The sequence below is a fragment of the Lepidochelys kempii genome, chromosome 26 (assembly GCF_965140265.1).
Source record: "Lepidochelys kempii isolate rLepKem1 chromosome 26, rLepKem1.hap2, whole genome shotgun sequence".
NCBI classification, from domain to species: Eukaryota; Metazoa; Chordata; order Testudines; family Cheloniidae; genus Lepidochelys; species Lepidochelys kempii.
Genome location: NC_133281.1, coordinates 6,058,115 through 6,077,503, shown reverse-complemented (window position 1 = coordinate 6,077,503; position 19,389 = coordinate 6,058,115). Strand labels below are relative to the sequence as shown.

Here is a 19,389-nt window from a genome sequence, read left to right as displayed (position 1 = left end):
GGTTGGCAAACTGACTTAACCAGCTGATTTGTCTAACATGGGAGAAGTGATATCAAGTTTGCCTTGACAATTTTGAGAGTTGGAAGGTAATCTGTTATGACAACAAACAGTATGGCTTGGATTAAAGTTTGTAACAAGCACTTGCCCTTTAGGCTGACATGCTGCAAAAACTGTACATTCTTTCACAACATGGAAGATGAAGGTTGACATCAGAAAGCCAATTTTGCACTTAATACATGCTGGTTTGGGTGCACAGTATTCCAGAAGCCAGCTGCTGTGGTATAAAAAATTAATTCCAGAGCAGAGACAAACCAACTTCAATCCAGTTTCTATTACAGATGGCTAAAACATCAAGGTACTTAAATATTGAACCTCCAGGCAAACTCTGATTTACTCATTTGAAACCTTAAAATCTCCAGAGAATAAGGAGCCTTTCTGCCTAGGTAAATGTAAGGATTTCCAGAGCCCCATGTAGTTCTGAAGCATCTCTCTGCATGTTACAGAATTTAAACCTTAAAGGAAGAGACATGCTTACACAATCCTAATTTTAATTACTACTACAGATAATGCAACATTGTCAGGTAATTTAGGTTGCCCATTTAGATCCAGAATAAAATGTTTTACTAAGACTATTTATAGGAGAAATGTTCCCACAAATTTATAAATATTCTGCAATTTCAACTTTATCCTGGTGTGTTTGCAACCTAAATGTCACAGATCAGGGGTAGCACATGAGAACCAGAAAATGAAAGTTACTATAAACGACACAAACTAACATGAGGGATGGAGACAGAAGATCAGGGAACTGACTAAGCTGGTTTCACTGCCTGAGGGGGGAATATAGAAATGATGGCGTGGAAATCAGAGTTTAAAAGTTCTTTCAGTTTTAAATCATCTCTCATCATGTTAGCAACCTGGGGAAGAGCTATTTAAAATACGTACTTTTAAAAAAAAATATAGTCATGTAGAATAATGGATGTAACCATGAAACAATGCTTTCTGACAACAGAACAAAATCTACAGAACTCTAAATCAAACTTTACATTTTAATCTCAAATTGTGTATGGATATTTCACAATGACCTGAAAAAATCACCGGTGTTGAGAAAGGGAACACATAAGGAGAAACATAGTTCAAAGAGCACTGAACAGCCTGTTGATGTCTCTACAGGAGCCATGATAAGAAGTAATAGAGATAACTACAGTTGCATTCATGTGATTTTTTTAGTTGGTGTTTTACAAAGAGATCCCTTATCCAGATTTTCCAAGGCTCTGTGCCTAGAAACAGATTACTAAATGGTTACAACATTGCAGTAGCAACTTGAGACAATTATGGATTACCAGATTTGAGAATGCAATTTCCCTTTTTTTTGTCTGTGACCTTAAAGCCTAAAGCCATGCACCAAGGCGTACATGAATATTTAATTTCTTCCCTTACAAACTGACACTCATACAAAAGATTTACCACTACTTACAAGAAGGAGATCAGAATTGCCTGCAATAAAGCATGATGGAACATTTCCTAAATGAAGCATAAGGAATCAAATTGTAGGGGGCCTTGAAGAACCTTTTTAAGAGTCCCTTTATGCAAATACATAACTAGCATTATAAACAGAGATATGTTCCTTTAAAAAAGGTCAGCTGAGACTTACAAATTAATAAAAATTGCATCTATAAAGTGCTTATAAATAATAAGCCTTCCATCCCTCTTCTGAAATAGGCAAGTATTGCCATTCTATAGATAGGAAAACAGGTACGGGGGTGGGTGAGGAATGGCAGTCATTGGCAAAGCAGGGAACAGAAAGAAAGAGCTCCAGAAGTCTAACTTCTGCTCAGACCGCCTTTTTTCTTTAATGGGTTATGTATTCTGGCATACTGCTAATGTAATGGATGGACAAAGCAAGAGAAAATGATTAAATGTTTGCTATTTGAAAATATTATGCGAAAACAGACATTGAGAATTATTCAGTCTTATTGCAGGATGGGGTAGAGAATGAATCCAGCTTCTATTTACAATTGCACATAGTTTGGTGTGTTAAATCAAAGTGAATTTACAGCTTACATGGTTTAGCAAGAGAAGCTTATCACTGCTTTCTTTAATAATGCTAACAAGACAGAACAGAGTCAAACTGAAAGAAAAGGTGTAAAAGCAAAACATGCCCTCCCCTCTGAGAGGGGTCAGTTTCCCTTCAAACATTCATTGCTTTTCTCTCTCTGATGTAATATCAGAATCACCAGCAGGGTCAACCAGGCTGTGATAAGCACACTTGTTAGAAATTGTAGTGACATTGTCAAGGTTGGCAGGCCCCACATTAAGTCTACTAGAATATTAATTTTTAATGTGAATTTTGTGAAATATGCTAAAATTAGAAATCCCACTCTAGAGACCAAAGTTCTCTTAAACCACAATGAAGAGCTACAACCATGACCATGCAAGGTTTCCTGTCAACATGTCTGAACCTTTATTTGGCTAGACAATCTCTAGGGGTTTGGTCTCCTGAATCCGGTCAATCTTGGCCACTCGGAGGAGTGCTCCAGAAAATGGGTCTATTAGAGCTATTGTGTCTTTTTTTAAGGACACTTCTACTGGTAATTGGAACTGGAGTGAGCCAAAACTCATTTTACATGGGCCAGTCATCAGTGCCAACCCGAAGGTCAATTTTTGGTGATTTCCTCTGATCATGAAAAAAAAGTACATCTGGCCTCCAAACTGAGGGATGCAAAAGAAAGCAAGCACTCTAGGTGTGCAATTTTATATCACACCTCTTTACTGCTGCCTTCTAGTTTTAGTGAGATTTATAGGAATTCTACTCGGTGCATATACCTGAAAACCAAAACAAGAGCTGTTCGATCTAATTTTAGGCTTACCAACTTTGACTGTGTTGCTTCAATATTTAATCATCCTGGATAAAACCGTACACTCTAGCCCTGCCGAGGTACCATACATTAAATTCTGTAATTAAACAATGACAACAAGGAGCCCTGATGTAATCTAACTTGGCAAATTAATCCAGCAAAGCTCTGCACCACCATCACTTCACCTCTACTGATAGATAAAACTGATTCTGTTTCTGGTCATTTCTTTTATTTTATATCTAAGAAAACAGATTTTATTAAATTGTATTATGGTACCACACCTAGAGTTTCCATGTAAGACGAGAACCCCATCACATGAAGCACTGTGCACAGAGTGAAAGATATTCCCAGCACCTAAGAGCTTTCAGTCAAGAGACAAGATGGGGGGCCAGAAAGAGGAAGTGAATCGTCCAATGCCACAGACAGTTACTGGCAGATCTGACGTAGAACCCAGATCTCCTGAGTCCCAGTCCAGTGCCCTGTCCTTTAGCCGCTGATATTTTCAAGGGGAAAAATTAGGTTAAAGTATCACTCCTGCTGTTGGTGCTTATACATTAGGTCCTTTTCTGAATACAGTGCACAGGACACACTGGGTAACACACAACTGCTGAAATGCCTGTATGTAGGAGCCTCTAAGACAGGAGATTCTCGCAAAAGTGGAAGATGCACAGAATGTGTTTGACTAAAAATCTTATAGAAACCACACAATAATATAGGCATGTTTTAAAAAGCAGCTCCTCTCTCACTTCCAGATGATGGGGATAATCAGTCACCAAACCCCCTTCACATCACTGGCAGCAGAAAAACTGTCTGCTAGTGCACAGGCTGTTTATTTCTTAAACTTAGATGTTTCGTATGTGAAACAAAACAGTCCAGTAAACAGCCAGAACTTACATAATAGAATTACAAAGACTGCAAAATCATGGCTCCTTACAAGCAAGAATACCAGTCAGCTTTTACCACCAGACCTGCAGGAGACCTACAATACTATCTATAACAAAATGAATCTCTTTTTCCGAGAAAGGCACCCATGATATGAAAGGAAGGAAAAATTCATAAAGAGGAAGCTATGTGGAACTGATCTCAATCCGAGCCACAATTCTAACCAGCCTCTGAATATTGTAATATAATGGCTTACAGTCTTGCATCTGAGAAAGGGAACAAATGAAGTATGTTTATTTAGCACAGATATTGCCTGCATGTTAGGCTCCATTGTGCTAGGCACATAGCCTATAGTATAGCATCCAGACTGCACCTCACTACAAGAGATCACTAGGAATGAGAACATTTTCCTTTACTTTTAACTTATTGGGTGTGAGTTTAGTGCTGACAGCTCTGGAGACCAGATGCCTCTGTTTATCCCTAGAACAGGTACTAAAACAGCAATAGCAACAATGCCAGCTTCCCTCACAGACTGCTGCACAATAGGGATCAACAACCCCACTCTGGAGAGACAGAGTTCAGTCTCTAGGTCCTAGTCAATCCCTGTCTTCTGCAATAGCTGCCAAATAATGAGCTAAATTAGACCCAGTTGCAATGATGGGTTTAAATGACAGGCACGAAGATCAAACGTTTCCCGGAGACTATTTCCCTTTTGCAATCAGAAGCCTCAACTTCTGTACAACAAAAAAATGTTGTGGCATCTTTGTGCTCATTTTAACTATCACCATAGGATGCTGCTTTTAAACTACAACACACAAACAGTGGGTCCAGAAAGAATTTGGTAAAGATCTCTGAGCTGACCGAACTGACCTTTGGGCACAGTTGAATACTCAGTTTGTATGCTATGAACAGCCACTTTTACCCTGGCAACCCATTAAATATTAATGGCCACACAGGTATCTTCCAGGGGTCACTTGGGTCCCCAACAACTAATACAGTTTGCCTTAACACCTCCCTGATCCCCAGTTTTGCATCCTGCTTCCTGACTGCATACATCAGGAGGCAATTATACAATTACATCCTATTTCACTCAGTTAAAAGGTCATGATCATCAGTAGCTCTGGGAAGACACTTGATAATATCCCTCCCAGCATATGGATGCACAAGCTTGTGCCATGACTCACAAAAGGGCCTGTGGATGCCAGCATTCCTCACCTTTTTAAACTGGAAAGCACAGCAAAATCTGGTTGCCTTGCAACTACCTGAATCTCTGTCATAAAGAGACTGTGCCTGCAAAACTAAGGCACTCAAGTATCTCAGATCACAGCAGCCAGCCTTCTGAATCCAGTCACCTCTGAAAATGTTTTCACTGTATATGTTAGAAACCCTGAAAAAACCATAAAGAACTAGATTAACCAGCCACTTGTTAACTAGCCACTTCTTTGCCCACACAGCTGTTGTCCAAGCTGTTTGCTGAACTGCTGACATTTCACTATAGAAACTGGTGCTGCTGCAGTTTATTACACACCCAAATGGGAATCTCTCTAGGCAACACTTTGCAACATATAGGCAACACTTTGCAGTAGGTGGAAAGAAAAGGCACACATCAATAAGCACAAGGGAAACAAGCCTTCTATATTCTTTTTTATCAGTGACATTTGGATCAGCCCCCGCATGTACTAATCAAAGCCCACCCTGCTTCGTGAAAGATCAATGCTTGCTCTGTGGGGAAAGAGAATGCTTCATGGCTTTATCTCCCCTGCGGACTCAAGGGAAAGGGGGAGAGGAGGGTCAAGAATGGCATGAAAGGGATTCATGCTGACAGCTTACAAAGAACAGCTGTCCCAAATGTCTCCAAAGACTGAAAGGGTTGGGTTGCTCTACAAAGGTCTCCAACTTTTAAGATGTATTAGGCTTAAAAAGGGACCAGACCAAGCAAAATTTGACTAACTCAAATTTGCTGCCTTTATTCCGTGATAAGATTTTCTCAGCTCAATTCTCTCCCCAGAAAGACTACTTGGTGATCCATTTTCCTTGCCTGCTGTACACACTTCTTCCTGGTTCTGATGCTTTCCCATTTTTAGTCCAAATTGCGCCCACCACCATAGTACTTAAGCACTTACTCCTTAATCTTTCTCCCACATGCTTGACAATCTAGCCTATCTGTGATAAGATCCCAGGATCAAAGGCTGGGGAGTGGGGAGTCACCTCCCTGTCCATGTTCTGTAGAGCATATGCTGTTGTGTATGCACAACTTTAACATCACAAAAGAAATATTCCTCAGATCACTGAAGGATTAAACTGGCATCCAGCAATATCTCTGACAGGTAAATCCATTTAAACACACAACACTGAAGTATGCACAAACCAAACTGTTTAAGTAGGAACAGTATGAAACTACAGTCCTTCCTTCTCCCTTCCAGAAATAATACACAAAGGCACCAGTGCCAGCACTCCAGAAATCCTATTGGCTGAACATGAGAAATCCAATCTCTCAAGCATCAACGTGTCCACTCTCCCAGCAACTGCTCAGTGTCTCACCTTGGCTTAAAGTCAATATGTAGGAGCCCAGAAGTATTAGGATGAAAGGAGACCAGGCAGCTGCCAAAACAGTCAGTCAGTGGTACCCCACTAAATACCCTTCAAAGAACTATTTACACTACATACCCTTATTGCTGCCTTTTGTAGTCCCCGACTTATATCTTAACTGATCTCTGCAAACAGAAATTCTGCTTGAGTTCCAATAGGTCAGGTCTTCATTACCTTTGTTCTCATATCTGACATTAACTGACATTGCTATGCAGCATCTTATTCTATTACCTTTAGAAGCAAGACCCACAAGCCCTGGCATCATTAGTTTGGCCATCTTATGTCCTCTGACAGTCTCAAATGTCACTTGTTATACTGTGTCTGTACCTAGAATAAGCACTTCTTTAGTAGTCAACTCCACTTTCATGCAAAGTGAGATAGCACCCCTGAGGGTCTGTGGCATTTACTAGTAACTCTTCCACATGAAGACAAGCCACAACCACCTCCTGACATGAGAACTATGTGCTTGTTCAGTTACCAGGAACCATTCAGAGAGCTAGTAGCTAACTGTGACTGATCAAAGTCAATTAAATCTGTCCTTTAAGACCAACAATTCTCAACTTTGCCTAGCTGCAATACCACATGATCAGAGAATGGAGTCACAAAATCCTGGTGTGATGACAGACATTACACTGACAAAGGCTTAAAAAGGGACCAGACCAAGCTACAACATAGTTAGGTATGTAGTTAGAGGACACTCTACTGTGATTATTGTGTGGCTATTCAGGCCAATGTTCTGGATGAAATTCCACCCTCTAACTCCAGCCTTTTACATTCATGCAACACTGAATACTTTAGGGGCTAATGGGTAGGTAGTATCTCTTCTTCCTCTGCTAGGAAACTCACTGCTTCCTTGTGTGTTATGGGCGATATGAGGAGTGCACCTGTGATCAACTCTTCCTCTTGCTCTGCTCACAATCAGACAGCCAGCCACATGTGAAATTAAAGCTACAGACTCAGAATCAAGAGTTTAGACATTAACCCTTCCACAGTTGTTTTCCTGTCTCTACATATTGAGGGCACAACTTTCAACTTGCCTCAAAAATAATGTCCCATTGGTTAATAAAACTTCTCTAATAAATCACACTGCAAGTAGAGGACCTATAGGCAACGTGCCTTCCTCTTATGCAGAAGCATACTGGAACCTAAAAATGGTGTAAGAGATAAATATTTGTTCAGCTTAGTTCAGACTTTAACATCGTAATCCCCAAAGACACAGGTTTATTTGTCACCTCTATACTGAAGTAGCCTCTGTCCACGTAGTCTCCCAGGAAGAGGTAGCGGGTGTTATTGGGTGATCCTCCAACTTCAAACAACTTCATCAGGTCAAAGAACTGCCCGTGAATGTCACCACACACTAAGGGGGGTGAAGGAGAGCAAAAAAGGGAATTACATGCTGAGAAGAGAAAGATCATGGCAGCAACAGGGAGCATGGCTTCATTTTGACCTAAGCTACTGTGGCATTATATCCAGCTTCTGTAAAAACTTTACCTATGCAACCAAAATGCTCCCTCTTCTGGGAGTAAAGGCAATTTTAAAACCCCACTGCCTGAAAAATGATGGAAAGAACACGCAGCAGCAGATCTGCTATTTTTGGCAGCTTGCAATTCTAGACAGCCCTTATATGTGACTTCAGCTTCAGAAAGCTCTCTCTGACCTGTGATTGGAGCCTCTACTTCAATCATTGTCTTCTCATGCCTCAGAATGGCAGCCCCATCATTGATTATCTTCAATGCTGCATCCTCTTCTAGCCGCCCTTCCTTCACCAAATGGCTTTTCAAGACATCAAGCCTGGGCTTTCCATCCTCAAACACTTCCTTCAGTGTGAGCCGTTGCGTGGGAGGAAATGGGACAGCTAGAAAACAGAAGCAAAGACATTAGCAATGTGTCTCTTTAAAGGGATTCATACTCACATTTCAGCATTAGACTTCTGTCCAGCGCTCAGACATGAACAGTCACAAGCATCTGTTTCAATACACATTTGTCTTCTCAAATGCAACAATATCAAAGTTATGCTTCCAACCCAACTAACAGGCAGCCTCACATTAGAGCTCACCATATACAGCCATGCAAAATGTTATCTGTGTACCTGGGGCAGGTGAAAGGGGTGCAAAACTACAGTAGATGTAGGAACTGAAGCGTTTCCTGACTTTAGTGATTGAAACCACTACCATAACACTGTTTTAGAAGGGATGGGTTATGGGTGCAAATATTATATACCAGTAGAATAACTAACCAAATGTACTTGTTTGTAGAGGACAGCAATCGAATGTTGGTTATCTAGAGCTTAGGGGATGACCGTTAGTGCTTGCAGCTCAACCTGCATAGCTTATCAGGAAGTTGCTTTCACCACTACAACACCTTGCACTTTATTCAGTACATGCACAAATTAAGTGTGACTCATACAGGCTCAGCTCAGGGTACCACTTGGCTAGCCATGATGATACCCTGTATTCATTTATTGTACATATTCTAAGGCACCCATCACTTCAATATCTAAGCATACCTTTGAGATGCACTGCTTAACTTTTACCACATTAAAGAAGGTGACACATCAAAAGCCACTACACTTTCATGAAACAGAACTGTGTTATTTGTTAGAGGCTTCCAGGAGAAGGGAAGTATTTGAAATTCGGAAGAAAAATTTCTAATGATTTGTTAGAGGTGTCAAATTAAGGTTCCCATCTGCTATCTCTCAGGCCAGGATAAATTAAAAATAATAAAACACAAGTGACCCTTGCATAGTATTTCAAGGACACAGTGTTTCTATTTCTGAAAAATTAGCTCCAGAAAAACTGAATGCTGTGGGTGTTCTCCAAACAGCAAGAAAGGGAAACTAAAGGTAAAATCCAGTCATGCAGATGTAAAAGTGTCCCCCAACTAAAGATGGTGACAACATACAACAACTTGCTTGTAGCTATTTGCCTCTCTTATCACAAAGATGTAGTGTTGAGATGATCATGGGTCCTGCTTCCATTTCCTTTTAGAAACATCTTAAATAACCATGTATCTTTTCAACCATCTAGCTTCGGCTTTTCTCCTACAGCCCCCATCACTGCAGTATCTAAATACTCAAGATAAAGCATTACGAGTAAAAAGAAAAGGAGTACTTGTAGCACCTTAGAGACTAACCAATTTATTTGAACATAAGCTTTCGTGAGCTACAGCATCTGATGAAGTGAGCTGTAGCTCACGAAAGCTTATGCTCAAATAAATTGGTTAGTCTCTAAGGTGCCACAAGTACTCCTTTTCTTTTTGCGAATACAGACTAACACGGCTGCTACTCTGAAACCCGTCATTACTAGTAAAACGCTCCATAGCGAACAATTCTGCATTGGGAAGAAGAGGCTAGGGTACAGCTATATTAGGAGGAATTCTGCTTCTAGGGATTCCCCTGGGGCACTGCACACCACTAGGAGCATAAATTGACAGGAAAAACCCCTTATCTGGCCAGGGAAAATTCCTGTGGTGCAGGTACTGTTTATGCAGATCCCTTATCAACTGTGACACAGGCCATAGTGCATATATCTGTGGAGACTGTAATTAGCACTGCTGTCCCTAAGCAGTTGAGGACTGCCCTTGGAACTACCTAGAATCCCGAGGGCACAAAAGTGGCTTAAAGACACCTTAGTCACTCCCACCCCTGGGTGTGCCTGCATGGGCTGCATCTCCAAGTGTCACAGCACACAAACCCAACTGTGACTAGGTAAGGTACCAGGTCTTTCCCATCCCCAACTTCAATGTTATGACCATGTGCTGGGAAAATGGATTTGCTCTTAACTCTAAACCAGATGCAACACAAAAATATTACTGAAATACAAATGAAGTTGATGTGCCGAGCAATCATCAATGAAAGAGGTTCAATATGCCAAACTGCTGAATTTATAGGCACGGTAAAGTTGCTTATCAAACAATACAGTGACTAACAGAAATGTAACTGATCTCTCTTAACTGCAAATACAGTAGCTCCTTAGGGCTTGTCTTCACCTATGATGGAAATGGAGATAAGCCCTAAGGAGTGAAGATCGGCTAGACTGCAGACCGCTCTCCCATTGACTCCGGTACTCCACTGGAAAGAGAAGAGTCAGGGGAGTCGACGGGCTAGCATCTCCCGTCAACACAGCATAGTGTGAACCCCGCAAACTTGAGTTACGCTACTAATTACAGGTTTCAGAGTAACAGCCGTGTTAGTCTGTATTCGCAAAAAGAAAAGGAGTACTTGTGGCACCTTAGAGACTAACCAATTTATTTGAGCATGAGCTTTCGTGAGCTACAGCTCACTTCATCGGATACATACCGTACTCCACGGTATGCATCCGATGAAGTGAGCTGTAGCTCACGAAAGCTCATGCTCAAATGAATTGGTTAGTCTCTAAGGTGCCACAAGTACTCCTTTTCTTTTTACGCTACTAATGTAACTCAAATTGTGTAGCTTAGATCGACTTTCCCCCATAGTATAGACATGCCCTTAGTTTGGAACCCAGGGGCAGAGAGAAAGACAGCAAGTCTACACCAGAGGGTAGGTCTACACTGCAATTAAAATCCTGCTGCTGGCCTCTGCCAGCTCACTCCAGCTAAGGCGCTGTCTAATTGCAGAGTAGACGTTTGGGCTGAGGCCAGAGCCAAGGCTCTGGGACCCTTAGCCTTTAGAGCCCTGCAAGCCTGAATCAGCTGGCATGGGCCAGCCAAGGGCGTATAATTGCAGTGCAGGCATACGCAGAGAGTGTCTTAGAAGCCGAACATTATTTTCCAAATAACGTGGAACGTAGGACAGAAGAAGAACAAGATTGGATGTAATGAAAGGAGACCCAGTCCAGCACTCTGTGACTGGAATAATGTGACGTAACTTTATTAACTGAAAGTTGTCAGAAAGAAATTGCAGGATTTGGCAGCTGAGTAGGGTTGGAAGCAGGGGAAGGAAAGAAGGAGAGGGACACTAATGAGTGAAGTACAAATCTGTGTACAGCACCCAGCACACTAGGGCCTCATCCTGATTGAGGCTTTCAGGCACTACTGTAACTAATCATATTAAAAGTTAATTCTTGTATGGAACTCAGCAGTCATCCTGCCACCTGCTAGCTCCGCCTTATGGCGGACTCATAGAATTTGAAAGTCAAATGACTCATAAGGGAGAGAAGAAAATTCAAGGTAAATCAGGAATTATTTTATGTAGCCAATATACCACTGACGGGTTTGGTCACAGAGATCCCCTTGGGACTGTCACCTGATGTGCTCAAATACCTCCGAGCCCGTTTTCCCTGCCAGTTTGGGGCTCTAAAACCCTGCCTTGTTGAGCCAGACATGCTAGCCTGCTGCAACACAGACCGGACCACGCCCCCAAAGCTGCAGACTAACTAAAAACAGCCCAGCAGGTTACCTGTCTCCAGCACCCAGACACCCAGTTCCCAATGGGATCCAAACCCCAAATAAATCCATTTCACTCTGTATAAAGCTTGTACACGGTAAATTCGTAAATTGTTCACCCTCTGCATCACCGAGAGAGAGATATGCACAGCTGTTTGCTCCCCCAGGGATTAATCACTTACTCGGGGTTTATTAATAAACAAAAGTGATTTTATTAAGTATAAAAAGTAGGATTTAAATGGTTTCAAGTAATAATAGCCAGAACAAAGTCAGTCACAAAGCAAAATAAACAAAACACGCAAGTCTAAGCCTAATACATTAAGAAACTGATTACAGGTAATATCTCACCCTCAAAGATGTTCCAATAAGCTTCTTCCACAGACTAGACTCCTTCCTAGTCTGGGCCCAATCCTTTTCCTTGGTACAGTCTGTGTTAGATCCAGCAAACCTCTCAAGTGGTAAGCAGGGGTTGTCTCATGACTGGCAGCCCTTTTTGTCTTGCTCCACCTCCTTTTATAGCTTAGGCACAAGGCCGGAATCTTGTCTGTGCTTGTCCCCACCCCCACCTCATCAGTGGAAAAGTACAAGGATTAAGATGGTTTCCAGTATCATGTGATATGGTCACATCTCACTGTAAAACCCCTAGTCTCCATTCTTCCTAGGTTGGGCCACGAGTACACAGGAAGGCGTGCAGGTAACTAAACCATTTACAACCAACTGTCCTAGTCAATGGGAGCCATCAAGATTCTAAACGACCATTAATGGCCCACACTTTGCATAATTACAATAGGACCTGAGAGTTATATTTCATATTTCTAGCTTCAGATACAAGACTGATACATGCATACGAATAGAAGGAATATATTCAGTAGGTTATAACCTTTTTTATGACAGGTTTCAGAGTAACAGCCGTGTTAGTCTGTATTCGCAAAAAGAAAAGGAGTACTTGTGGCACCTTTGAGACCAACCAACCCATTTGAGCATAAGCCCCCGTGAGCCACAGCTCACTTCACCGGATGCATACTGTCTGCATCCGATGAAGTGAGCTGTGGCTCACGGGGGCTTATGCTCAAATGGGTTGGTTGGTCTCTAAGGTGCCACAAGTACTCCTAACCTAACCTCTTTTATGATACCTTACAAGAGACCTGCTGCATAAAGCATATTCCAGTTGCATCATATTCACACTCATAAGCATATTTCCATAAAGCATATGGAGTGTAACGTCACAACCACGTCATTGCTTTCTCAAGTCTTAAAGATGGCCAGTAACTCTAACATCACCCTAAGCATTTAAAGCACTTAAGAAAAAGTCAGACCACAGAATTTAGGATAGCATGTTTAATGAAAAGGGTATGTGACCACAGAAGAGGCAGTGACCATCCACAATTCAGAAACAATCCAGGAAAAACTTCTGGCAAATTCTGCCTTGCCATTTCCCAGTAGTCTTAATTAGTAGAGTCTTATGTAAGATAAAATGAGGATTATTTGTGCCAATACATTGATGTGAGCAGCCAAGAACTTTTATGTAAGTTTCACCGCTAGCTTTATGTGATTGTTAACTCCCAACGGAATCGGATATACATGATCAACTTATTTTCTGCTCCGCCAATTTGTCCACCACTCTGCAGTGACCCTAGCGGAATGGGTGCTGCATACATACACCAAGGAGGAGAATCTGTGCCAATTATTACTGCTTCTCCTACTGTATATGGGAATATACTCCTCACTTCACTTCCCACAGACCAAGCCAAAAACAGTGTTCTCTGTTCTTTATGCCAGTATTGTCAAAAGGTGCTGGAATAGTAGTTAAGCATGTTGTGATACCTGGAGAGGACCAAATATGCCAGAGTCCACAAGGAGGACAGATGAAAAATCCTCCCAACCAGACAGAGAGGTCAAAATCTGAGGCTCTAACCAAAACAAAACCCAACCAATATTATTAAGCAATGATTATGCCTCCTGCACACAGTAAGTGATAAGGATGAGCACTTAAGTAATTAGTGTTGCCAAAGCAAATAATCCTGTTAGCCAGCATAACTTGAATAAAGGCTTTAATCAACTCACTGCAAGTAATTATTCCATGTACTAATTTTCACCATTATAGATTTTGCCCTCATTTGCACTCAACCCCATTGAAATGGTCGATACTGTAAGAAGGTGCTGTGGAGGAAGTTTCTTTATAGTACTACCTTTAGTTAGCATAGGGTACAGGCTGCACCATCTAGTGGTTAGATCAAGAGACTGGAAGCTGCACAATCCCTGGCTCTGCCATCGTCTCACACCATGGGGCTATACATTTCTCTCTGGACCTCATTCTCCCCCATCTGTAGAAGGTATAAATACTTACCTATCTCACAGGGGGATGAGAAGGATAGTTACAGACTGTCAAAGTAATCTGAAGATGAAGACTACTAAATTGATCTGACACGAGGCTCCCAAGACACTGCCCATAAATACTAAGTTTAAGAAAGTTCAAAGAGGGTGGAAGGTGCACATAACATTGAACTTCTCGTGATCATTCACTAAGATCCTCGTGCCCGCTCCTTTTGTTTACCATCGTGTCCTGTGTCAAATCTAATTTAGACGACAAAATCCTTGTGGCAGGGGCATATGATTTTGCAAAGCACCATATACACCTAGTATAATGAGTAATAGATTAGAATTCCTGGTTAGCAAAACAGCACACATTTTATACCACATGCCATGCAAAGACAAAGGGACACGATGGCACGTGAACTTTGAGGTGTAAACATCCATGATCTAAAATGGATTAAGGGGTCAGTTGTGTTTCAAGAAGTTCAGTAAAAGTAAGAGGATAGCAATATCCTTAGCACACTGCAGTGCAAGAATGGATGTTTGGTGAAATTAACATGCTCTATATTTACAAGTCCAGGTGTACACACCAACTGTAGGTATTCTTAGCCTGCAAACTAAGAGGCTGAATATGGCAAAAGGTTATTTACAGAATGACAACCTGACAAAAAGCCACTTCTCTGAAACACTGCAAAACCAGATATCAGGCAGCTCAAGTGTGGAACCCACTCACCCACAAAAAGTCACTCTGCCACTGCCAAATCTTCATGCCCTTTAAGTAGAAGGCCTGCACCTTTTCTACATTACAGCTTAAAATGTTCATAAGATGGTCACAGCTGCACTAATGCTACACATCTATTAAACATGGTAATAGTCTTCTTGAGCATAGACTGGGTTAGGCAATGCAATCCAGAGCATAGTTTTATAACACTGTAGTCAATGTGTTCAGAAAAAAATGCTCATCACCCATCAAAGAAATCATGGTAACAAGCATTAAACAAGATCAGAGTTAAGTAATCCACACCTTTAAAAAGATCAGACCCATGCCATGAAAACGGAAACACAAAAACTCTATTACTACCATTACTCGGACAATTGTACAAAATAACAACCAATACTCATTACTGAAAAAGGAATAAGAAGCATTTGCCTAAAATGATGATTGGTACAGACTAATTTGTTCCCAAGCCCTCCATTAATGGTTCTGATGGACAGAACCAGACAGAGAAGACAGATTTTAAGTTTCAAACCATCCAAGACTTCCAGTCAAAAGCAGCAGCTCAGGATTAAAATGACAGAGTATTGCTCAGTAGTGAACATCAGAGAAATTATGCTGCAAGTCCTGAACCCAATATGGGAGCATACCTGAAAAGTCATTCACTGCAATGGGCTCCTTCTCTTGTCTGCTTCTAGTCAGATGAGTGGAGGAATTACAGCTGGTTAGTTCAACAGATGGCTAAAAGCCTGGGGGGGGGGGGGGGGGAGGAAGAAGGCATTTCAAGCATTCTGAAAGAACAGCTAACAGTTCTGACAAGAACCATACCCTTTCAGATAGTCTTTCACCTTGGTACAAGTCACAGTGGATTTTGGCGAGACTGTCATTTCTACACTCATACAAAAGTTAACTTGAAAGAGTCTCCTTTAATAGATTTAGGTAATAGATAGTACGTAAATCTATTTAAAGGAGACTCTAATAGCTTCCAAACATTTCATGCTTTCTACCACTTTGCAACTAGACATCTAAAAAGTTTGACAATCAGCTAACAGTCTGACAATTCATGACAACAGATGTCCACCTGTTACAGCAGAGATAGCTCAGGGGTTTGAGCATTGGCCTACTAACCCCAGGGTTGTGAGTTCAATCCTTGAGGGGGCCATTTAGGGAGTTGGGGTAAAACTTGGGGATGGGTCCTGCTTTGAGCAGGGAGTTGGACTAGATGACCTCTTGAGGTCCCTTGCAGCCCTATGATTCTATGAAATAATTATTGCCAAGATCAAACCCAGATGCTCAAGGTAGGAACATTCACAATAAAAATGCTGTACTGGATTCAGTTCTGTAAAACCTTTTAAAGGGTTACAAGAAACTATCTCCTGTGTTAAATTATGAATAGCATGCATGTCAGGTCTCTGGCATTTTCTATTCCAAAACATTGCAATGCTATATTTCCTGAGATCTTCTCTTTTTGTCCACTTGTAACTTAACATTCTTCTACTCAACAGAGCTGATTGCATATTTTTAGGGTTCAGACTATTACTTCACAGTCAATTGGCTCAATCTGAACAAATCCACCTGGTTCAGTGATGAAAGGTAACCAGTGTGCCATCCTGTGTCCACAGAAGGCTAAAGTTTCAGCAATGCGCAAAGCTGTAACAGTAATTAACAGGGAACAAATACTTGGATGGCAAGCAATGGATGACATCTTTATACAGCCACAGCAATATTCTAGTCAATCTGTGTCACTATTTCTCTTTATTCCATGGCACCATAACAAGTTCCTCCTTCAGCCTGCGTTATGCTGCAAACTTCCGTCACCCCACACATGCAGAATTTACTAATTTACTCTTCTATATCACCCTTCATCCCAAGACCTTAGAGCATTTTAGAAACAGCTCAAACCAAGTACACAACTGAGAGATGGGAAATGAACAGACATAGTGAAGTTAAACTGCAAGGGGAATGGCATGTAATCCCTCCAGATGAAATTTGGGCAGAACTCTTGGGCTGACATCTCGAAGACACATGAAAAGAGTGCTATGGAATTTTTAACAAGCCATCAGTATCTGTTTTATACCCCAGCTAACAGCAGCACCAGCAGTTCCTACGTGCTAGAATACAAATAAATAATAGACTGTCCTCAGCAATATGCTGGGGCATTGGGCCCATACTGACTCAGAAGGAAGAATACCACATATTAAATCTTCAACACACGCTTCCTGCAGCACCTTGGACCAACCCAACCCTGCGTCACCTGCGAGATCTGACAGAAGCACGATGCAAAGGTTAAAGGTGGACATTTGGGGGGAGGGAACAGGAGAGAGAAATCATATTTAAAAGTAGAGGCTGTAAAGTGGAAGAGACCGAGCATGAAATTGCCTTTACAACCAGAGCTGTAAACATTAATGGCAGGCAAAGGCTTCCCAATATTTTTTAAAAAGACCAGGCCTGTCCTATGGATAACTGCTATAGGTGTACAGTCTAAACAGGAAACCAAGTTAGGTTTCTTACCTTTTCCCCAGACTGATTCCTCAAAGGGGTTGAACCCAGGCTGACCCTTAACATTTAAGTAAACTCATCAAATTCAAACCTGCTGTTAGTTCCCCCAATATATTTATAGCTAGAATTAAATTTTCCATTGAATAATCTTTACTTCTTGAAATGATCATCTGCACAAATCTCTGGTAACCCCAGGATCTCTTCATTCCTAGAGCCCCATTTTGAGATCTGTTTCATCCTAACTTTCTGAAGCATGGACCAACCCAGACAAATAATCTTTGCCATTATTCAGTTTAAAGCAACTCTGGCACAAGTAGGGATATTGATGAGCCACAGCAGAATTACCACTTCAGCTAAATAAGCACCATGGAAACTAAATAATCACAACATGAAGCAAACAACAGCTCCTCTAACCTGTTACCCACCGCAGAATATAACTTGCTCCATTAATGTTTGATCCTATTAATCCAAACGCAATTCATGCCTTAGGCAGGCCACTTAATAAAACGAGCATCTACCTCACAGGGATGTCATGATCACTATGTAAATACTTATTATTACACCACTTTATTGCTCTTTGTTCCTCTCTAACCACCTAAACTTTTGCAGATTATCGTATTTCCCTTGTAAATCGTAATTTTCCTTTTCTGATATGAATATGGTGCCTGAATCTCAGAACATCCACAAATCCAGTTGAATTGGACAAGAGCCACAAGTTCTCAGCACCTTGGAAGTCAGGCCAATCGTCATCATGTGGGTATTTACTGTTGCAGACAGCCAAGGTCCCCATGACAGTCCCTGGATTCACTTTCAATGTCCCTATTAACGTAGATATGCTGAATTTCAGACTCTGAATATCTTACCCTCCTTCCCTGTTTTTACAGAATACTTCATTTTTTAATGAATGGTGACTACCTCAAATAGATTAGGAGTGTTTAAGCACCTGATTTCCGAGGGGTGATTTTAGGGCTCACTAAAAATTTTGATCTAATATGAAACCGGTCTAAGACAGCTGTATCTTCTGAATGAAAATTAATCCTTTATATGGAACAGATTCAGAAAGCTTACCCTACCCTTCATACTGAACCAGATCATTTCTTCTGAAATTAGGATAAAAACAGCTGCCTATAAAAAATCCTAAACAATCTACACAATATTTAAAAAAATCATTCATACTAAAGTTGAACAATTTTTTCCATGGGGGAAGAGGGAAACACAGTAAGTTATCACAATACTAGATTCAAGTCACCCTGAGATATACCACTGAATTGAAATGCTCCCTTTAGAAATCAGAACCTAAAGTCTCACCACTACATCGCTTATCAACTGCATTCCAGTAAGGGAGCAATGCTCAACCTTTGAGGCCAAGTTCACCTTTCTGTTCCAACAGCGTAACAGAATTTGGCCCTCTATGTCTATTTATAAGTCACATGCATCTAATTCCAATAATCAAGTTACACTTTAATGTTTCAAAATGCAAACAGACATAATAAAGTATGTGCCAAGAGTGTAATCACTTTTATAAGCTCCTTTTGAAAGTGTACCCCACAGCCCTTCCCACCCTGTGGAGGGACCTACTGGTAAATACAAGGAGGTTAGAAAATAAAAGCCAACTAGATCTGAGTCCACAAGAACAGTTTGGAAGCAACATACAACACAGCCTAACCTTCCAGCTACTGCTCCGAGGCCAGGTCTACAACGAGTAACTTCTGCTGGCACATCATTGTTAGTCAGGGGTGAGATTCTCCCCCACCCCCAACTATATTTTTATTTTGGCAAATGCCCTCAAGCAGATGCAATTAAGTGCTTTAGCCAAGATAAACTGCATCTACACTGGGAGCATTTGTTGGTATAGTTATGCTGGGAAAACTTTTCCAATGCAGACTAAGTCTAAGACAGTGTAGAACTCTGCCATTTCTCACCTCTCCATTTAATGGAATTCGATATAAGGCTCTCTGCACACACAGGGGGGCATGTTGCTCCCCTTTTCCCCAGCATCTGTAGAGAGAGGACTATGGTTTCACAAGAGTGCCGTGAGATTTGAAATAGGAGTACTATTAAAACAGAGGCAACTTAAGACTGCTGCTATGCATCAGCCACCCAACTCATAGCAAGAAGAGCAGCTACAAAACTTTCATTATGTAAATTAACTCTTCATGCATGGATTCATTT

The 19,389-nt window shown here is 41.2% G+C and overlaps 1 protein-coding gene across 3 annotated transcripts in view; it reads right to left on the bottom strand.

Moving 5' to 3' along the window:
- PPP3CC (protein phosphatase 3 catalytic subunit gamma) overlaps positions 1–19,389 on the bottom strand; it is a 53,182-nt gene that overhangs the window by 24,295 nt on the left and 9,498 nt on the right. For all 3 annotated transcript variants that reach the window (XM_073325349.1, XM_073325351.1, XM_073325350.1), the window contains exons 2-3: positions 7,984–8,181; positions 7,559–7,683 (exon numbers count right to left, since the gene is read on the bottom strand). In XM_073325349.1, coding sequence (XP_073181450.1) covers positions 7,559–7,683; positions 7,984–8,181 — 323 coding nt within the window. The remainder of the gene's footprint in view (positions 1–7,558; positions 7,684–7,983; positions 8,182–19,389) is intronic.